Here is a 22500-nt window from a genome sequence, read left to right on the forward strand (position 1 = left end):
CACACGTGATCCTCTTTTCAAATACCCCACGTAAACCAGCTACGCTATCGATAAAACCTAGCAATGGGACAGCGCGGGTTGAGGAATGAGTTTTACCATCTCAACTCAGTTAAACAAGCTCATAAGATGTCACAGCTTGCACATGTATGTTGGCTATAATATCCCAGTAAGATTATGTCATTTTCAGGTTTGACATTCTTTTTTTTCTGTGATTTGATTGGATGGAAATTCGACTCATTTACATTCTAACTCTGCCTCTCTTCAGTTGACATGAATTCAACCAAGCCGTTACTCCTCTACCACCAGCTGCCCTGGGGCCATGCTGTGGCTGGATCTCCCCTGCAGGCTGGGTCTGGCTGATGTCTGCTGTGCTCATGTTATGTAGAGCCTTGCTTTAAAGACCAGCGGGAGGGAGGGAGGGGAGAGACTGGATCAGACACATTCACATACATGTAGGCAGCTCTCAGCCGCCAGGCAGACAGGCAGACAGGCAGACAGGCAGGCAGGCAGGCAGGCAGGCAGGCAGGCAGACAGGCAGACAGGCAGACAGGCAGACAGGCAGACAGGCAGACAGGCAGGCAGGCAGACAGACAGGCAGGCAGACAGACAGACAGACAGACAGACAGACAACCTCTACCTCTGCATGAAAACAACTAAAAGTCACTTAAGGACTCAGGTGAGAGAGAGACAGAGAGAGACAGAGAGAGAGAGAGACAGAGAGAGAGAGAAGGGGAGGGGCTTGGAAAAGGTCGTAGGGCAGTGCAGACCGTAGCTAACTCACCTCTGAGGTGTGGCGTCTCCAGGGAGCTCCACGGGCCACTACCTTCAGACTGCTGGGGGAAGCACACAGAACGTCTGTTAGAACAGGGCCTTGCGCATGCCACAGCACCCCCTCTGGGCTATAAACTCCTTTGATATGTCTTATAAAGACGATAACAGATGCAGAGAGAGGCGGCGGGAATAGATTTGTGTGTGAGATAATATCCCACTGTGTGTTGTTGCGCTTTGAAATAATCTTTGTTTTCATAACGTCAACAGGCGTCATCGTCACAGTTTGAGATTGAATCCCTGAGTTCTGCGCTACCGCTGGCTTTTGCTTTCACGTGTCCCCTGGGTTCAGTGTCACGGACGCCTTTCACGTGTCCTTTCTGATGTCAGTCTGATGTCAGGCTCGACTCCACCGTGACTCAATCTGGGATGTTCCTAGGCCACGGACACCGTGAGACAGATGGCTTGCTTAAGCCCTTTTCTTGTGGAAAAGGACGTAACATAAATTTCAAGGCTAGAGACTCATCCCTCTCTCTCCGCAGGATGAAAATCGATAGCCTTTCAAGTGTGAGTCAATGCAGAAACTAATAGCTAACAAACCCTGGCCCATAAAAAGAGAGTGCAAGGCTCCCCCAGACACAGTGATTGTAAAGAGAAGGGATAAGTATCCCGTCGCCCCGTGTCACTTTGTGGACCTGCCCTCCGGGACACGTAATGGCTTGATGACTCAAGATGAGTAACTTTCCAGCTGGGTGCCACGCTGACTGAACAGACACATTCATTGTCAGAAAGTCTGGACCCAGATTAGACCCACAATGTAACTGACACAGGCAGGGAAAAAACAATAAGAGAATAGAAGGGATTTTTTTTGTGTGTGTGTGTGTGTGTGTGTGTGTGTGTGTGTGTGTGTGTGTGTGTGTGTGTGTGTGTGTGTGTGCTAATTGAGTGGTGCTGGAAAAGGTGGGAAAGGTTTCAGTTCCAAAATGTAATGAATGGATATGTGTTACACTTGCACATCAATAGATGGATTTGCTCATTGTGTTCATGTGATTCAGAAATGTGCCCTTAATGTTGCCCTCCCAGTAATAACCCACATAGAGCTAATACTCTGGAGTGGGACCGCTAAAGGGCTGATGCAGTTCACTGTGATGGGCACTGTAGGGCCAGTGTAGCCCACACACCCCTCCACTGTCTGGGCCAGTGTAGCCCACACACCCCTCCACTGCTTCCATCTCTGGCAGGGAGACCCCCGCCCCTTGGGATATGTCATGTGATTCATCACCAAACTCAAGAGCCAAGATGTCTTTCTACAGTAACTAGTAATAGCATGTATTGTATTTGAACCTTTTCTGGAAACATATGAGTCAACAGTGTCACTAGTATGTGTGAGAAATATTGTAACGTTTGAACAGAGCAAAATATGATGAATTCATCACTGGGAGTGTGTGGTCATAATATGAGGTCTGATGTGCTGATGGTAACACTTCATAACACGTGTATTATTAGACTTGTAGAGATGGCAGAGTTCTTGCTCTGGGTACCTACTGTAGTACAGTTAATCACCCCCCCCCCCCACACACACACACACACACACACACACACGCACACACCACACACACACACACGCACACACACACACACACACACACACACACACACCTACCTCCCTTATCCACACCCATGCAGCATGATGTTTTGCTAAAAAAAACGGTCTATTCTTCGTAAAGCTCCCAAAATATAATATTAGATGCGTATGGGATGTAAGGGGGAGATAAAGTGAGACCGTTTGTCCCTTTAAATCATCGATGCAGTGTTGATGTGCCCTCGAGCTGAGATGGTAAGAACCATTTCCACCTCTGCGGCAGCGAGCCTGACCAAGCAGGAGCAGGAGAGCGCTTCAGACAGAGTGGAACTCTACCCCATGGTTGCATGTGCTGTTTGGACGCAAACAGACTTCGAAAGGGAATTGGAGTTATGGAATTAACATTGTCAGCGCATCTCTAGTGAATGGCGTTATTTCATTTTCATTTGTCCTTCTTTATTCTATCCGCAGAACTCAGTGGCAGTCGCCTCAATCCATTTACCGCTGGCTGGTACGCCAAACCCCTCTGCGTTGCAATCTGTTGATAACTCGACTTGCAAGCTGCAGTTTATTGTCTTTCGAAATGGGAAACTATTTCCTTGCACAGGGAATTCGTCAAATCTTGCAGATGATGGAAAACGTAGGAGCGTTTCAACACCAGTTGCTTTCACCAAATTAGGTAAGATGAAACCCATGTTCTCATCATGCCTATGATGTCAACGCTCTGCCGACACTCGGGCACGAAAACAGGGACGCACATGCATACACAAATTGGAACATTTCTGCGCAAATATTTCGATATTCGATCAATGTTGCCATATTTCGATGAGAACAGATCGATGTTATTATTTTCAAACACATAATTCATTCAAGATTTGAATAATATGTGCTGTGTAACATTATCTATTTTCTGCGTTTTTTTTTCCTGTTTATTATGAAGGTACTCCCTGAATGTGTACAGCCTACCTTTACCCGTTGAATCTGTCAATGATTCAGGGCTGTCTGTCAACATTAAAGTTATGGCAATAATCGCAGGCACAATAAGATACAATTGTGCGTGTGTGTGTGTGATTTGGGGGGGGGGGGGGGGTTGTGCGTGCGTGCGTACGTGTGTGTGTGTATGTGCGCGTATGTGTGTGTGTGTGTGTGTGTGTGTGTGTGTGTGTGTGTATGTGTGTGTTTGTTTGTGTGTCCAACGCGTCTTGGATACTGCACTTTTAAGACTTTCCACTTGGTTTCCCTAATTTAACGTGTCGCTTTCTTGCAGATGGGTGCAGCCTCGGGAGCGCCGTGCACTCCGTTACCATCGCCCTCAGGCACTTCGCGCTGGGTGTAGACCCCACCGCAGCCTACTGGGACTTTGACCTGCTAGATGGGCACGGCGGCTGGCGGGCAGAGGGCTGCCACATAACCGGCTCCGCGGGCAACACGACCACCATTCATTGCACTCATCACAAGAACTTTGCGGTGCTAATGGTGAGTAAGCCAAGTGTTCATTCCCATCCGCGCGCTGCGCAGGACACTGTTGTCCCGAGCCTAAAGCGCGGCTTGTTGCTTAATTCCCTTTCCACGCAAGTCTAAGGTCACGTGCTTTGCGCACCACTGATATATCACCATAAGCTTGCTTAATAGCTACTCCTATAAGAAAATGAATGTGTGCACATGATAATGCACAATTGGAACTATGGCTGAGGATTTCGATGCATTTTTCCTCCCATGCATTTTTGGAAATAAGAAGTTGCGTGTAGGCCTATTTTTGGCTGCCACCTCCTCTAAAAACAGTACAGCAGCTCCCATCGAAACGATGCTGAATAAGAACGAGCGCCCTAGTCAGTGTTCAGCCTGCGAGCGCAAGTGGTGTAGGCTACTAATTGGTTGCAACCTTGCAGCCCACTGAAATGTTCGATTGTAAAAAGCCCATCGTCGTCAATCTATCTGGCTCTGGTTGACTTCGCGGTGTGAGACTATTTCCGAATAATCCTCAACCTGTCGACGTTCCTTATTAAAAAATGGACTTAATGTGGGATAGCCTGATTATCAACAGCACAATGGGATCGCATCGTTCAGTCGTTCCGTAGTGCCGCTGTGCCGCTGCACCTAGTCCGCTTTCTGGACGAACAGCAATCCTCCGGATGTTTACCGAAGAGTGGGATTCGCATGACTGGGAGGTCAGTCTTTTTTTGATAGTGCATGAAAAAGGTGTCCTGTGTAAATGTCGGTGTTTTTTCCCGAGTTGCTTTTTTTTATCTGCATTACTGCATATGTCATAAGGTTGCTCAGTTTCGTTATTATTCATGTCTAAGAAATAAGCTGGGTCGGAAACCAAAAAACAAATGGAAGAGTGTTGGTATGTGTGACTCAGAGAGAATCCAAAAAAGGCATCGGAGGCTGTGAGAGCAGGCGAGGGTGTGCACGGAATAGCAAGCTGTTGGCAGAGGCAGAGCAGATGTCAGATTGTCATTGCGTCGGGCTGTGGCAATGTATGTATTTAATATCCAACCTCCTGGTTTAAGGGAAAACGAATTTCGCTGTGCTCGACTGCGCAGAGTCATTTGGTAGGCAATGTGGGGCTGTCAGCGCGAGACTTAAGTGCGATCGCGAGCCAATTTAGTAAATGGACTTGACAAGAGAGTAATGGTTTGAACTTCAGGGCACTAAATGGAAGCCAGGGCAGTGGTGGTGGAGGGCTGCTGCTGCACTGTGGTCTAGTCCATGAGAGGACGGTGCTTTTTGTTCGGGTGTTTTGCGCGGAGATCGCGCGTTTACTAATGCAGTCACCACACCCGCAGTAGCCCAGTCTCTGCAGTGCCCGAGAAAAGGACCCTTATTTACGGACTCGTGACATCACTCTCTTGACTGCACTATCTCTGTTGTCTCTCACCCTGTCTGAGGTCGGTTCTGTAGAACACAAACCTGTTGCATGATCTCCTCATGGCGAGCCGGGGCGGTTCTGGTCATGTTAGTATTGTCTATATTCATGTTATGCTTGTTATAAACTGATATAGGGACACTTGCCCCCCCCCCCCCCCCAGATCTGGATCACTGAAATATACCCAAACCCAGGGTAAATACTACAATAGGGGTTGGCTACAGCTGAGCTAGTGACATCAATAAGTTGCAAACTGTATAGTCCAACTTTTCTTGTGGTTTTTGAGTATGAGAGCAATGCTGAAAAGTTGTTTAATGAAGAGCACATCTTGGACACGTTCATGATTCCACCAGGGATGTCAGGGCAGTTCTGCAGCACAGTAGGATCCCATCAAGTGGACCCAGAGGTCCATCTCTGCCTGCCCAGTCCCAAGTCACCCCCCCCCCCCCGTTCCCAGTGGGCTATAGAAACAAGGCTGCAAGGCAGCCAAGTTAGCAAACAAACCATCAGGTACTGTCAATCTACACCTGTGAACAGAATGACACAAGCCATGGAAGTTCAGTTTCCAGACAATACAACCATCCCCTCTTTAGGGGAACATCTTCCTGTCTGCAGTCTCACATCTGCATCAATGCAGGCAGTTGTCCTTGAGCTCTCTGGAGCTTGTGTGAAGATCACTAGTCTACAAATAGTGTGACAGACCGATGCTATCGTCCCTGGGGGTTGGTATCCGCTATCCAGTTGGGATTTGGTGTCTCATTTTGAATGAGATGCCTTTGACTTGGTTTAGGGAGAATTCAATGTTCAAGAGAGTCTTTCTTAGACCGGCGATCAACATGTCTAATACCGCAGGAGCTCCATGTGGGCCATGTTTGGGTAGGAGTATCCCCTTGACATGAATATTGCTATAGTTATGAATAACAGGGGCCTTACTTGTGGACCGATGTGAGCTTTCTTCACATAGAAGCTGGTAGAGTAGATGACCAACGGCACCGTTGTAGGTTGTAAACAAAGCCTACGCAACTACAACCACAATACTACAATGTATACTACAATACTACCACGCCATCAATACTACCATACTACAATACTACCACGCCATCAATACTACCATACTACAATACTACCACGCCATCAATACTACCATACTACAATACTACCACGCCATCAATACTACCATGCCATCAGTTATTATACTACCATGCCATCAGTTCATATTTGGCCTAATTTGAGCAGCCACCCGCGTTGAAGGATATGCTGGAGAGAAACCCATAGAACATACTGCTTTCCCTGCCTCAGCACCATGGACAGCTCCAGCCCAGCCTCCTCCTCTGTGTGTGTGTGTGTGTGTGTGTGTGTGTGTGTGTGTGTGTGTGTGTGTGTGTGTGTGTTTGTGTGTGTAGGCCTGTGTGTGTCAGTCTGAGAGGGATGGCTGAGTCACTCATTAACAGCATTTCAGCCTGATCATCATCTGTCCTGATCATGGTGACAAGGCCTTTTCCCTCTTAACCCGTGTGTGTATGTTTCCCTTTGTCAAAGACGCCGGCGGTTTAGATTGGTGGTAAACAGAGGCCGTAGTCTAGAGGGTGGGGGGGAGGGGGGGAGGAAGGGGGGGCTGGGGGGGGGAAGGCTCTCCATTCGATTGCTCCACTGCTCCAGACTGTTTAAAGGGGCAATCCGTCATTCAAACAATAACAAAGCGTTTTTTTCCCGCCACTTCATTCGGTAAGCAACTGAGGGACGGAAACCGGATGAATGTAGAACACATGAGCCACTCTGAGATGCTTAGACAGCAGGGGAGGCTAGGAGGTACAAGTCAGATTACGGCTCATTATAATGCAGAATTGCGCATTATAATACGTAATTGTGTTTCTAGGGGCGGCTGTGGCACAGGAGGTAGAGCCGGCATCTAATGATCGCAAGGTTGGCAGATCGGCGGTTCGAACCCCGGCTGGCCACATGTCGAAGTGTCCTTGGGCAAGACACTGAACCCCAAATTGCTCCCAATGAGCGGGTCGGCGCATTTTAGTATTTTAGTCATCAATGAACTTATAGGACTCTTTAATCTATTAGTCATGAGTCTATTTGAAAATGACATGTTTACATTTTTGGCATTTAGCAGACGCCTTAGTCCAAAGCGACTTTCGATCGATACGTTTGACTAAGCAAGTGAATCATCAATTTACAAATGAAATGTGCTTTAGTCTGTTAACCCTTTCCTACCGTATTCAGACGCCATTCTGTGGGTTTGATGTACAGTTACTAGTAGACAGTGTTTCTATAGGCTGCTGTGTTGAGTTGTTGTGTTGAGTTGTTGTGTTGAGGAGGCGTTAGGCCTTGTGGGTTATTTCTCAGTCTGTGTGTTAAAAGAGTGTCACTGCTCTTTTGGTCTCTGAGGTCAATGGTTCTAGTCGGGCCATGGTTCAGGTCCTGGCCTCAGGACACACCTCTATCAGCTGGCCCACCTCTATCAGCTTAACCCAACCCTAGCCCTAACCTAGCTGACCTACACTTATCCCAACCCTAGCCTAGCTGACCGACACTTAACCCAACCCTAGCCTTAACCAAGCTGACCTACACTTAACCCAACCCTAGCCCTAGCCTAGCTGACCGACTCTTAACCCAACCCTAGCCCTAGCCTAGCTGACCGACTCTTAACCCAACCCTAGCCCTAGCCTAGCTGACCTACACTTAACCCAACCCTAGCCCTAGCCTAGCTGACCTACACTTAACCCAACCCTAGCCTAGCTGACCTACACTTAACCCAACCCTAGCCTAGCTGACCGACTCTTAACCCAACCCTAGCCCTAGCCTAGCTGACCGACACTTAACCCAACCCTAGCCCTAGCCTAGCTGACCGACTCTTAACCCAACCCTAGCCTAGCTGACCGACTCTTAACCCAACCCTAGCCCTAGCCTAGCTGACCTACACTTAACCCAACCCTAGCCTAGCTGACCTACACTTATCCCAACCCTAGCCCTAGCCTAGCTGACCTACACTTAACCCAACCCTAGCCTAGCTGACCGACTCTTAACCCAACCCTAGCCCTAGCCTAGCTGACCTACACTTAACCCAACCCTAGCCTAGCTGACCGACACTTAACCCAACCCTAGCCCTAGCCTAGCTGACCGACACTTAACCCAACCCTAGCCCTAGCCTAGCTGACCGACTCTTAACCCAACCCTAGCCTAGCTGACCGACTCTTAACCCAACCCTAGCCCTAGCCTAGCTGACCTACACTTAACCCAACCCTAGCCTAGCTGACCTACACTTATCCCAACCCTAGCCCTAGCCTAGCTGACCTACACTTAACCCAACCCTAGCCTAGCTGACCGACTCTTAACCCAACCCTAGCCCTAGCCTAGCTGACCTACACTTAACCCAACCCTAGCCTAGCTGACCGACACTTAACCCAACCCTAGCCCTAACCTAGCTGACCTACACTTAACCCAACCCTATGTGATGGTTTGCCTAGCAAACCACCGTCTCTCTTTTCATTTCGATTTATTTGATTTAGATCTTCTTGGAAAAGCACTTTGAGATTCATTTAGTAATGAATTGGGTGTGTTTGGGGTCAGTCTAGTAGCTGGGCCAGTGTGTTTGGGGTCAGTCTAGTAGCTGGGCCAGTGTGTTTGGGGTCAGTCTAGTGGCTGGACCAGTGTGTTTGGGGTCAGTCTAGTAGCAGGGCCAGTGTGTTTGGGGTCAGTCTAGTAGCTGGGCCAGTGTGTTTGGGGTCAGTCTAGTAGCTGGGCCAGTGTGTTTGGGGTCAGTGTACAGTAGCAGGGCCAGGGATCCTCAGTTCCATAACAGATTGTTTGTTTTGGTTGTGAGTAATGAGTTGCGACTGCGCTCCCTCACCATTCATCTGAACTACCAACAGTTTCTGTTGTGGCAGCCATTAGTCAGTGTTGGTCCTTTTTTCCCTGACACAACAAATTGAATGTGATAGCCGGCTACATTTTAATCCTTTTTTTTTATATCAAATTGGTTACTTTAAACTATATTTTTACTAAAATCGTGTGTCTGTGTGCGCCCCCATCGGTGTGCGCGCGTCCGTGCGTGCATTTGTTCATGTTGTTTTCTAGAAAGCAGCTGATTAATTGGTAGCTATAAGCAAGAAAACAGCTTTACGGAGAGCGGTGTTAAGTTCACTTACAATTGTCAAATGTTGTTTATGAATAATAATTGTGTTGTTGCATTTCATTTATGTGCTAATTTGATGTGTTTTGGCATCGTCTTAAGAGTGCTATAGATACCTAGCTAAATGAACATAAATAAACTCAACTAAATGAAATAACTGGCAAGAGAAGAGGTCAGGTTATAGTTAGCTTGGCCATGCTAATATATTTTATATTGGTTCAACACCTGATGTCGATGACTCGATGACTCGAGTCTGTGTGCTGTCAACTATGCACATGTGTGGTATATTTTGACACACACACACACACACACACACATAAACTGTATAGTATATGCCTGTATAGTTTGTCTTTTGACTTCTGTAAGGATTCTCCTGGCAAGGGCGGTTTTATGACCTAGCATTTTTTTGTCCTAGGCCACATGGTCAAGACATTGTCGTTATATGGTCATCTCAGGATGACTTCCTGTGATCTACCCCCTGACCCTTGACTTGAATGACATCATATGTGGGATTGACCTCTTAATGTGATAGGCCTTGTCTGAAACAAGCCATACAGCCATGTTAACAGGTTAGAGCAGCCATACAGCCCATGTTAACTCGTTAGAGCAGCCACACAGCCCATGTTAACAGGTTAGAGCAGCCATACAGCCATGTTAACAGGTTAGAGCAGCCATACAGCCATGTTAACAGGTTAGAGCAGCCATACAGCCCATGTTAACTCGTTAGAGCAGCCACACAGCCCATGTTAACAGGTTAGAGCAGCCATACAGCCATGTTAACGGGTTAGAGCAGCCACACAGCCCATGTTAACAGGTTAGAGCAGCCATACAGCCCATGTTAACGGGTTAGAGCAGCCATACAGCCCATGTTAACGGGTTAGAGCAGCCATACCGCCATGTTAACAGGTTAGAGCAGCCATACAGCCCATGTTAACAGGTTAGAGCAGCCATACAGCCCATGTTAACAGGTTAGAGCAGCCATACAGCCCATGTTAACAGGTTAGAGCAGCCATACAGCCCATGTTAACAGGTTAGAGCAGCCATACAGCCCATGTTAACAGGTTAGAGCAGCCATACAGCCATGTTAACGGGTTAGAGCAGCCATACAGCCCATGTTAACAGGTTAAAGCAGCCATACAGCCATGTTAACGGGTTAGAGCAGCCATACAGCCATGTTAACGGGTTAGAGCAGCCATACAGCCATGTTAACGGGTTAGAGCAGCCATACAGCCATGTTAACGGGTTAGAGCAGCCATACAGCCCATGTTAACAGGTTAGAGCAACCACACAGCCCATGTTAACGGGTTAGAGCACCCATACAGCCATGTTAACAGGTTAGAGCAGCCATACAGCCCATGTTAACAGGTTAGAGCAGCCATACAGCCCATGTTAACAGGTTAGAGCAGCCATACAGCCATGTTAACAGGTTAGAGCAGCCATACAGCCATGTTAACGGGTTAGAGCAGCCATACAGCCATGTTAACGGGTTAGAGCTGCCACACAGTCAGGTTAGGGTTAGAGGCGCTCTCAGGCATGCCTGATGACTCGCTATAGAGTCTGGCCTATTGTTCACGCGTGAGGCAGACGTGAAAATGTTCTTAACCAGCAACATGGACTACAGTTTCAATGTCTACATCTGTAAATATGTTTTTTTTTTTTTTATCAACACTTCCACTATGTGTTTCAAAGCAGAAACCCCACGTAGACTATACTTATATTATGTTAAGTTCAAAGAACATCAGGTGAAGGACAGTATTTTTCCAGTGATTTCTCCCTCTCTCTCTCTCCCTCTGTGTTCGGTAGTTCGGTATTCTCTTGCCACAGCAACATTGTGACAGTATCACTTTTCGAATCGCTAGTTAAGGATGGATGAACCCAGAACAATTCATAATGAAGTGAAATAAAACATAATGTTATTGACGGCCATTATCAAAGGCAAACTCAGTGTACAGCGACAGGGCTGGCAGTAGCAGCTCCGCAGCAGAGCCGTAACAAAAACGTGGGCAGTAGGGACGACGCTACAAAAAGTCCAGCAAAAGTTCCGCCACGCACACGCACCGCTCAGGTAACGTCAGTGGTGAGTTTTATCTGAGCTAACATCAGTGGTGAGTTTTATCTGAGGTAACATCAGTGGTGAGTGTTAGCTGAGGTAACATCAGTGGTGAGTTTTAGCTCAGGTAACATCAGTGGTGAGTTTTAGCTCAGGTAACATCAGTGGTGAGTGTTAGCTGAGGTAACATCAGTGGTGAGTTTGAGCTCAGGTAACATCAGTGGTGAGTTTTAGCTCAGGTAACATCAGTGGTGAGTTTTAGCTCAGGTAACATCAGTGGTGAGTTTTAGCTCAGGTAACGTCAGTGGTGAGTTTTAGCTCAGGTAACATCAGTGGTGAGTTTTAGCTCAGGTAACATCAGTGGTGAGTTTTAGCTCAGGTAACATCAGTGGTGAGTTTTAGCTCAGGTAACATCAGTGGTGAGTTTTAGCTCAGGTAACATCAGTGGTGAGTTTTAGCTCAGGTAACGTCAGTGGTGAGTTTTAGCTGAGGTAACATCAGTGGTGAGTTTTAGCTCAGGTAACGTCAGTGGTGAGTTTTAGCTCAGGTAACGTCAGTGGTGTGCAGAACTGTTCCCTCCATACACACCAGAGAACTGTTCCCTCCATACACACCAGGGAACTGTTCCTCCATACACACCAGGGAACCGTTCCCCCATACACACCAGAGAACTGTTCCTCCATACACACCAGGGAACTGTTCCCCCATACACACCAGGGAACTGTTCCTCCATACACACCAGAGGCCAGCATTGAATGAGAGAAGCCTTGTGGCAAACCATATACATACATTACAATGTCATGGAACTTACAAGTGTTACCAACAGGCAGGGTGGCGGATCGGCAGGTCTGAAGCAGCGGAGACAGGGTTGCCAGATGGTAGTACAATATGGATGAAGGGTCTATCTCTTTCTATGAACAACAATATCATATCCTATAAACCTGACTCTGTAAGCAGCTCTCTCCCCCTAGCTCTTCCTCCCTATCAGGACACCAGGCCTCTCTTACACCATCGCTACATCTCTGCACAAACAGAGACACGGAACAACGTTGTAAACAACCTCAGACATGCCCTTGTCATTGTGTCTCGCTCTAACGAAAGCAGACAGCGCCTCATTTACACAATGCTGGCCCGTCTAGACAAACACATTCGGAGCTTATTCTCCCTCTATTAACGACCGTGTGCCATGTGCTCCGGTTCAGCTTTGGCTGCGTGTGTGTCTGTTTGTCTGTCTGACTTATCAGCCAAGACCGTTTTTTCCCCAGAATGCACTCTGCCCCCCTGAGCAGAGAAAATCACAGCAGACAATCTCTTTTCATCACGGAAGGCTGGGTTGAAAGGTTATGGTGGCTGGTGGTAATGAATGGGATATTATAGCTTAGCGATGCTGACCAGAATCAATACATCACCAGGCTTGGCTTTATTGGGCCTGCTACTGAAAGTGCCAAACCGCCTAGGCCAATTTCTCTGCCATTTTATGCTGTTTCGTATGTCTGCTCACCATGCCAATCTCGGCACAATCTCTGCAATCTCTACACAATATTGTAACAATTAGTTGCTGTTTTCATTTACCAGGTACCTTTAACATTTGTGCATGCAAACCACTGGGCAGGTTGATTAGGATTCAAAGCTTCTCTGAAACAGCCTAACATATATTTTGCTACTGTCCATCAGTGGCTCACTTTTGGAGTCCAGGGATGGTTGTTTAGTCATAATAACGACAGAAATTATACAAATAGAGAGGTGCAAGACCTTTGTAAAACATCACAGTGCCAAAAACTCAAATCTTGCACACTCAAATCTGTGCAGATATCGTCGTTTATTGCGAGCTTTCGGGTCATAGACCTTCTGCACTCTATTTGATACTCTTCGGCTCCAGCACCTCAACTAAGTCTGATCACGGATGAGGTTTTTCCCCATGTTAAAACATCACAGTAACGTTGAAGGATGTATTGCAAAAGGAAATAGTGAAATGGTAATCTACTGGGCCAGGTGGGCTAACAGGAGGGTTGGGGTAGGAAAACATAAAAAGGGACTAGAAATGATGCAAGCAGTCCTGTTTGATAGAACTAAGCTGATCTACCCCCCACCCCTCATGCTAAAACAAGTCTTATAATACTCTAGAACACATTTAACATAACCGTATGCCCAAAGTAAAGTGTTAACCTTTATTTTTGTTCCCTCTCTCTCCCTGGAACATTGACTTCTGGGTGCTCGCTGGCAATTAGAGCACCCTCACTGACGTGACATGAGCCGTGTGCACTCTGAGGGCTGATAAGGACAGCCGGAAGTTCGACTTGTGTGTCATTTAAAGAGGACTTTTAAGGGGGAGGGGGGTGTATCGGTGTCACGATTTAATAAGTGCCCTTTGAATGTCTTATCGCTCATTCATACTTCAGGCAACAGTAACAATTTGCTCTACAGCTATAATTCGCCCAGCTGTTCTTGTGTCATCAAACCCTTCCAGAACACTGTTCTGAGAACAGTGAATACATTTGAACTGGGCTAATAGTGTTTGCCCTTAGATAATAAATGACAATGGGAAACGCTCTCGTTTTTAATGAGAGACGGATCCAAAAGCTTGTGAAGGTATTTTGTTGTTTGAGGACAGTATTTGTCAAGGTTGTGTGCGTGTGTGTGAGTGTGAGTGTGCGTGTGTGTGTGCGTGTGCTTGTGCGCGTGCGCGTGAGTGTGCGTGTGCGTGTGAGTGTGCGTGTGAGCGTGCGCATGCGCGTGCAGTGCGTGTATGTGTGTGCGTGATAAGGGGCATCAGTGTGTGTGGTGACGAGTGTCTGCTGCTAACCTCGCCATGTGTGTAGTCATGTTGCACATTTGAATTTCTATGCCGATCAGGATTTGCACTGATGTGGTTTAACTTCAAAGCTTGCTCAATTCCCTCCCAAATCCCTTCTAGTGGGTGAGCGATATGCCCTGGTAACAAGGGTGAAAAACTAATCTGGTCAGTAAAATTCCCCTCCCCATCCCCGTCAGTGTGCTTGTGCCTTACAAATGCTCTAATGAGACACAAACATGGAAATGGATGCTGGATGAGATGGAGCGACCGCTAAGGTCTTAATACCACAGAGAGAGGCACGACTGTCAGCCAGCGGGAGGGGAGAGGACCAGATCACGTCACACAGCCCGTCATCACAACTGGAAGAGAAGAGGAAAGATTGTGTCGCTATTAGAAAGGAGGAGGTGAGGAAAGAGAGGGGCTCCCCCGCATTATGAGTCAACGTTAGGTTCCTTAGGCGTTAAGAAATAATGATACCTAAATGTCTCTGTCTGTCTGTCTGTCTGTGTGTCTGTCTGCCTGTCTGTGTGTCTGTCTGCCTGTCTGCCTGTCTGTGTGTCTGTCTGTCTGTCTGTGTGTATGTCTGTCTGTCTGTCTGTGTGTCTGCCTGTCTGTGTGTCTGTGTGTCTGTCTGTCTGCCTGTCTGTGTGTCTGTCTGCCTGTCTGCCTGTCTGTGTGTCTGTGTGTCTGTCTGTCTGTCTGTGTGTATGTCTGTCTGTCTGTGTGTCTGCCTGTCTGTGTGTCTGTGTGTCTGTCTGTCTGCCTGTCTGTGTGTCTGTGTGTCTGTCTGTGTGTCTGTCTGTCTATCTATCTATCTATCTATCTACCTACCTATCTATCTATCTATCCATCCATCCATCCATCCATCCATCCATCCATCCATCCATCCATCCATCCATCCATCCATCCATCCATCCATCCATCCATCCATCCATCCATCCATCCATCCATCCATCCATCCATCCATCCATCCATCCATCCATCCATCCATCCATCCATCCATCCATCCATCCATCCATCCATCCATCCATCCACCTACCTATCTATCTATCTATCTATCTATCTATCTATCTATCTATCTAACTATCTATCTAGCTGTCTGTCTATCTATCTATCTATCTATCTATCTATCTACCTACCTACCTATCTATCTATCTACCTATCTATCTGTCTGTCTGTCTGTCTTTCTGTCTATCTGTCTGTCTAGGGCTGGGTGGTATACTGTTGTTTTCCGTATTAAAAGAAAAACATTCCTACATTAGCTCTTATCTGGACTAGATTCTCAGCTTGTATGAGGGTATGTGTGTCCATATTGGTTTCACTATTTGGAAATGACGACCCGATGGGACAGATTATTATGATGTCCAAATGAAGCCCTCACGTGTAGTGTTTGGTCAACTGTCCTTTGCATGCAACAACTGCCTGAAGTCTGTGACCCACTGACCCCGTCAGACGCTGGGCACGCCAGGCCTCTACGGACGCCATCTTTAGTTTTTGTTTGATCTGAGGTCTTTTGGCCTTAAATCTCATCTTCAGCAAAAAGGAATGCAAAAAATCATAGGATTTTAATCTGGATATCGACTTCACTTTGGGCCTGGAAATCTCCCTCCCGAGTTTGGAGGCGTTTGCTCTGACTTGAGCAGAGGAGATGTTTCTGTACACCGTCAGCAGTGACATCATCAGTTACATCATTACACACCAGAACAGCCTACTAAAAGACAATGCTCAAGCTGCTACTTACACACAACGACCACTAGTTGGCCTGATGTGATTTAGAAAATGTAAGGATACTGGGTGGTAGAACTTACATATCTAGGAAAAGTCATGAAAGGAGGGTCCTGAAATTTGATGGAGTGCAAAGATAGAACACTTTTCTTTACTCAAATGACCCCTCATGGCTGTTGTAGTGTTAATGAAGGCAGGTTAGACAGTTCCAGTGACAGCCATGAATGCCCAAGCCAGAACACCCCCTCCACTTTTGTTGCCATGAAATAGGGGGGATATGTATAAAAGGACTGAAACAGGCTGTTTCAGTCCTTTTCTCAACAGGCTGTTTCACGGGTCGAGAGACATCCTCAGCGGTTTACTGTGGGTTCTATGTGGCCGAAAGAACACCTGGGGAAATACAATTAAAAACCAAACATCCTCGTGTTCCCCAAGAAACGGATGACTAAACCATTTAAATGGAGACCAGCAGAATCTCCCTTCAGATTTAGTGGACAGGTGAACACGGCAGGGGACATGTTCAACACAGAACCCAATATAATACAGAGTATGTCACTAATATAATACAGTGTATGTCACTAATATAATACAGTGTATGGTGCCCCGCGGTGGTGTAGCGGTCTAAGCACTGGCCACTAGTGCAAGTTGCCCACCGGGGACTGGGATCGTATCCCAGCTCGCCAGATCCGGATATGGCTGGGGCACACACGGGGAGCGACATATTGGGCGGCCGCTCCCGAGGGCGGTATAGGAGTAGTTCCGGACAAGGATCCGTCGCGCAACACCGCCCCCGTCTGGTGCTGGAGTAACGGTACTGGGCTCGAGGAGCCAGTCAGCTAGTCTGCCTGGCGCCCTCCTCTGGGACTGCCGGCCACGGGGTCGTGCGGCGGATCCTACGCAATAGGCAGGGGATAATTGGATGATAATTGGGTTCAATTGGCTACCAAATTGGGTGAAAAAGGGGATAAAATCTGAAAAACAAATAATTTAAAAAAATAATAATACAGTGTATGTCACTACCGCCCACTCCACTCTCCACTCACTCTCCTGTGACGCCAGGCAGAGAGACCAATCTGAACGGCTTGTTTGATCGCATGATTTCAGAAATACGCAGTTAGTAGGGTCAGTTAGTAGGGTCAGTTAGTAGGGTCAGTTAGTAGGGCCAGTTAGTAGGGTCAGTTAGTAGGGTCAGTTAGTAGGGTCAGTTAGTAGGGTCAGTTAGTAGGGCCAGTTAGTAGGGTCAGTTAGTAGGGCCAGTTAGTAAGGTCAGTTAGTAGGGTCAGTTAGTAGGGTCAGTTAGTAGGGTCAGTTAGTAGGGTCAGTTAGTAGGGTCAGTTAGTAAGGTCAGTTAGTAGGGTCAGTTAGTAGGGTCAGTTAGTAGGGCCAGTTAGTAGGGTCAGTTAGTAGGGTCAGTTAGTAGGGTCAGTTAGTAGGGTCAGTTAGTAGGGTCAGTTAGTAGGGTCAGTTAGTAGGGCCAGTTAGTAGGGTCAGTTAGTAGGGTCAGTTAGTAGGGTCAGTTAGTAGGGTCAGTTAGTAGGGTCAGTTAGTAGGGCCAGTTAGTAGGGTCAGTTAGTAGGGCCAGTTAGTAGGGTCAGTTAGTAGGGCCAGTTAGTAGGGTCAGTTAGTAGGGCCAGTTAGTAGGGTCAGTTAGTAGGGTCAGTTAGTAGGGTCAACCGAGACCCAATTGTATAGCACATGCACTGACAAAGTAGGAGTTTATAATATTGGACCCTTAACCCCATAGTAACTGTCTGATTTAAAATCCAAACATTTGGAGTCAACACAAGAAAACTGCTTAACTGTCCCCATATTCTCAATAACAGCTCAGAGGTACAATGTGTTTCATACAGTCTAAAGGTATTCCTGTTGTATTTTTGGTGGCAATGTTTTGAAGTCATGCAATTCATACTCCTAAATCATATTCCTACCTTATATTATTAAGAAACCAAACATACAGTATGTATCTATCTGTTTATGCTTGAGTGTGTCGCAGAGGTTCCATGACAGTCAACTGGCCTTTTCCTACCAGCTGTTTTCCACAAACATTGAAACATTAGCTCATATCTGCATCCTCACTTGCCCAATTTGTGAGCTGGTATTAATTCTATATTTCTATTGAATTTGTATTATTATAATTATTCATTTATTTTTTCATTCTGAATTAACAATAATTGCAGCCTGGATGAATTACATGAGGAGTAATCTACGAGTTGTTGTTTCAACTTGGAAAAGGACAAATCAATGTCTGACCAGAGACATTCTTAATGGTGTCTTTGGGTAAACAAGGAACAACGTTCATCCAGGTGTCATTGCTTTAGCCTTGGACAGTTATTCAGGGTTCCCACGGGTCCTTGAAATCCTTGAAAGTTTGTGAATTTGAGAAAAAGAAATCAAGGTCTTAAAAGTTTTTGAAAATAGACATGGGTCATTGAAAGTGCTTGAATTCCCCCCTCTCTCTCTCTCTCTCTCTAAAAAAAAAAAAGTATATTCAAAAATGTTTTACGTAGCTCGATGCTGTGATGACATGTTAATGCTGAGTACAATCCAGGTCCACTCCTGCCCTTGAACAGTCAAGTTTTGAATTCAACAAATTCAATTAGTTCATGCATAGAAGATTTTCCTGTAAACATACTGTAGCCCAAATTAGCATATTTTAGAGAACTGTAATGAATTCCATTTCACATCAATGGAAATGGTTAGCGTTAACTTGTGCATTTTATTGTGATGCTATGCAGCTTGGAAGTGCTTTAGGCTTTAGGAGTAGCCTAACCAGTGTGATATCAACCAGAGCACAAGTTGTTATTAAGAGATTAACGGGATAGAGGGACTTGTAAAGAAATGGACACCTTTGTTCTCTATGACAATTGTAGCATAACATGGCATCATTGGTAACATATGAACAAGTGCATGCTCTTCTCGACCCCCTGGCCTCGTTAGAGAGCACCCAGATCTCTACTGCTGAGTGAGGCCGTCAGGAGGAGGGTTCAGTAATGCAGAGAACATACTCTCTCTTTAAAGGGAGTGTTTCATGGGTCTGTGATGGGCAGGGAACTACAACATAGACTTGATGTGACAGTTATCTTGTTCTGTCCTAGATAGGTTGTTGTCATTAACACTAGAACAGCCACGAGGGGTCATTTGACATGTGAGTAAAAAAATTGTGTTATATCTTTGCACTCGATCAAATTTCAGGACCCTCCTTTCATGACTTTTACTAGATATGTGCGTGCTGCCACCCAGTATCCTTACATTTTCAAAATCACATCAGGATAAGCGAATATAAAGCTATTTAGCAGTTTCTTTGTGTATAAATAAGCAGGCTAATTGTGGCCAACTAGTGGTCGTTGTTTGTAAATGGCAGGTTAGCATTTTGAAGAGAGAGATTTGACCACCGAGGCGGCTCTTATAGTAGGTAAAAATACATGTTCTACGGCTGTTCTAGTGCGTTACAAAGGGCTTTGCAAACGTTCGATTTGTCAGCTGGGGGGCAGGTTGCCCTCCTACTGATAGAAACACATTGAAAATGCTGTGGTTATGTTGTGATTCATATAAAATAAAACCTCTATTATCTGATGTAATAAGGTCAAAGGGCAGTCAGAACAGATTTCACACATAGGGTATGAGTACATACAACACATAGGGTATGAGTACATACAACACATAGGCTATGAGTACATACAACACATAGACTATGAGTAGTAGTAGTATCTCCGTTTAGGGTAGTTCAGAGATATTGAGCGTCAACGTTTTTACATTCCATTATGTTTTGTGAGATTGTATACCTTTGTATTTTATTAATTTCTATTAAAAAAAATTTTTAAACAACACCACACAGGCATTAATAAACACCTAATGGATCAGATTATGTAAAAAACTAAATTCTGACCAAAAATGGAGATAGAACCTTATAATTCTAACATCACAAGCTGGCTAACTTGTCTTACATTTTTATTTAACCTTTATTTAACCAGGCAAACATGTAAGAACAAATTCTTATTTACAAATGCAGCCTGACCAAAAAGCAATGGCTCTTTGGGGGGGGAAGCTAGAAATAAAACAAGGTTAAATAATTTACAACAATAAAACGCTGGCAAATACAGATGCATTAAAATACTAACAGACAGAGAGAGGGGAGAGAGAAGGAGGTGGTAGGGGTGAGGAAGAGCGGAGGTGAGGGATAGCGGGGGGAGTGGAGCAGGGGTACTTAAAATGAGGCAGTGATGGGTTATGGGATGGGTGAGAGACGGTGATCAGCAGGTGCATTGATCAACTATGGATCGATGCAGGATTTGTTTGAAAGCAGTGAGTGAGGTGAGGGCGGTGAGTTTGAGGGTGTTCTGTAAGGTGTTCCAGTCGTGTGCTGCAGCAAACCGGAAAGCGCTGCGACCGACAACGGTACGGGCTTTGGGGATGGTGAGTCGGACAAGATTAAGATCACTGGATCTTAGAACGATGACGGGGCGGTGAGAAAGGTGCAGAAGGGATGAGAGGTAGAAAGGTGTTTTGTAAAGTATGGTTCTGTAGATAAGATGAAGCCAGTGACAGAGCCGTCTGCTGTGAAGAGATGTCCAGTCTACAAGGGTGTACAGGTCACAGTGGTGAGTTGTGAAAGGCGCACCAGTGGTAAAACGAATGGCGGAGTGATGGAGTGTGTCGAGTTTCCTGAGGGCAGACTGAGATGCCATCCTATAGATGGTATCGCCATAGTGGAATATGGGCAGGATGGTCATCTTGACAAGGGTATGTTTGGCTGCACGGGTGAAAGAGGCCTTGTTCCGGTATAAAAAGCTTAGGCGAGCTTTGACTTTTGTCTGCAGGTGCTTTATGTGGGTGGTGAAGGAAAGGGATGAGTCCAGCCAAAGGCCAAGGTATTTGTAACAAGAGACAAACTCCAGCTCGGAACCGTCAACACAGAAGATCTTAGGGGGGCTGCTGGCACCAGGTCTCCGGTCGAAAAGAATGCACTTTTTTTTGGGGGGGTGTTGAGGAGAAGGTGGAGGCGATGAAAAGACTGCTCAATGGAGGTGAGGCTGAGTTGTAGAGTGGAGGCCGCAGAGTGGAGTGAAGGGCCTGCAGAATACAAGATGGTGTCGTCAGCATAAAGATGGATCTGGGATTTGCCAGCATCTTTTGCTATATCATTGATGTAGATTGAGAACAACGTTGGTCCCAAGATGGAGCCTTGAGGCACCCCTTTAGAGATGGTGAGATGGTCTGACAAGATGTTTTCAGTCTTCACTTGCTGAACTCGGTCAGTTAGATAGCTGGCAAACCAGTTGCAAGAGTTTGTCGAGAGACCAATGTTGGAGAGCCTCTGTAGAAGGATGGAGTGGTTGACAGAATCAAAGGCCTTAGCTAGGTCGATAAAGGCAGCGATGCAGACCTGCTTGGAGTCCAAGGAAGTGACAATGTCATCCAGAACTTTCAAGGTAGCTGTGATGCACCCGTGACCAGGCCGGAACCCAGACTGCATGTTGGACAGGATGTTGTTTGAGGCCATGAAGTGGCTGAGCTGTTTGTGAGCCAGCTTCTCCAGGACCTTGGCCAGGCATGGCAAGATGGAGATGGGCCTGTAGCAGTTGGGGTCGGAGCTAGAGCCACCTTTAAAGAGGGGAAAGACCAGCGCGGATTTCCAGTCAGGAGGAAAGACAGACAGCTCAAAAGACATGTTGAATAACCGTGTGATGGGAGCGGAAATGACAGGTGCAGCAGCTTTCATTCAGCTTTTGGGTTCGAGCCCATCAAGGCCAGCAGACTTGTTTGAGTCTAGCTTGGTTAGCTCCTCTAAAACCTCTGAGGTCAAGACAGGTTTAAAGGAGAAAGTGTCACAGCTGGAAGGAGGAGGAGAATGTGATGAAGCAGCAATGGGGGGAGTAGCTGAGAATACATGGGCCGAGTTGACAAAGTGATGATTAAAAAGCGAAGCCATGTGAGACTTGTCAGTGACAACAGTGTCACCAAAGGTCATTGCACTAGGAAGAAGTGAGTTTGTTTTCCATGGCTTTGACCGTTTTCCAAAACATCTTGGCGTCAGAGCCACAGGATGCAAATTTGTCCAAGAAGTAACTGGTTTTGGCTTTTCTGACAGCCTGAGTGCTTTTATTTCTAGACTGCCTAAAGGCAAGCCAGTCAGCAGGAGACTGGGTGGAACGAGCTTTCCGCCATAAGGTGTTCTTCTGGCGGATCAACTCAGCCAAGTCATGGGAAAACCAGGGGCTGAAGCTATCCTTTATCCGTGATTTTATGAGTGGGGCGTGTTTGTTGATGATCTGATTAAAAGTCATCTTAAAATAGGACCAGGCGTCATCCACAGTGGAGACTGAATTAATTCGGTCCCAGTTCTCTGCTGCAACATCGTGGAGAAAGGCCCCCAGCTCAAACGTCTTCAGAGAGCGCTTGGTTACGATCACTGATGGTCGCTTGATCGAGGACCCAGAGCGTATGCAGGCAATGGCACAGTGATCACTCAGATCTTGACTGAAGACACCAGATTTATAATTAGAAGGGGCATTCGTAAGGATGACATCAATCAGCGTGGCAGATGAAGGGGATTTCTGATTGTGTCTGGTGG

The 22500-nt window shown here is 46.4% G+C and overlaps 1 protein-coding gene across 1 annotated transcript in view; it reads left to right on the forward strand.

The window, feature by feature from the left end:
* Positions 1 to 22500, forward strand: part of adgra1b (adhesion G protein-coupled receptor A1b) — a gene marked incomplete at both ends in the record, with an annotated part of 166030 nt that overhangs the window by 95222 nt on the left and 48308 nt on the right. The window contains 2 exons of the mRNA XM_080537705.1: positions 2822 to 3029; positions 3618 to 3826. Of these exons, the coding sequence (XP_080393831.1) occupies positions 2822 to 3029; positions 3618 to 3826 (417 nt within the window). The remainder of the gene's footprint in view (positions 1 to 2821; positions 3030 to 3617; positions 3827 to 22500) is intronic.

This window comes from Nansenia antarctica, assembly GCF_963989245.1.
Source record: "Nansenia antarctica genome assembly, chromosome: 1".
Taxonomy (NCBI): domain Eukaryota; kingdom Metazoa; phylum Chordata; class Actinopteri; order Argentiniformes; family Microstomatidae; genus Nansenia; species Nansenia antarctica.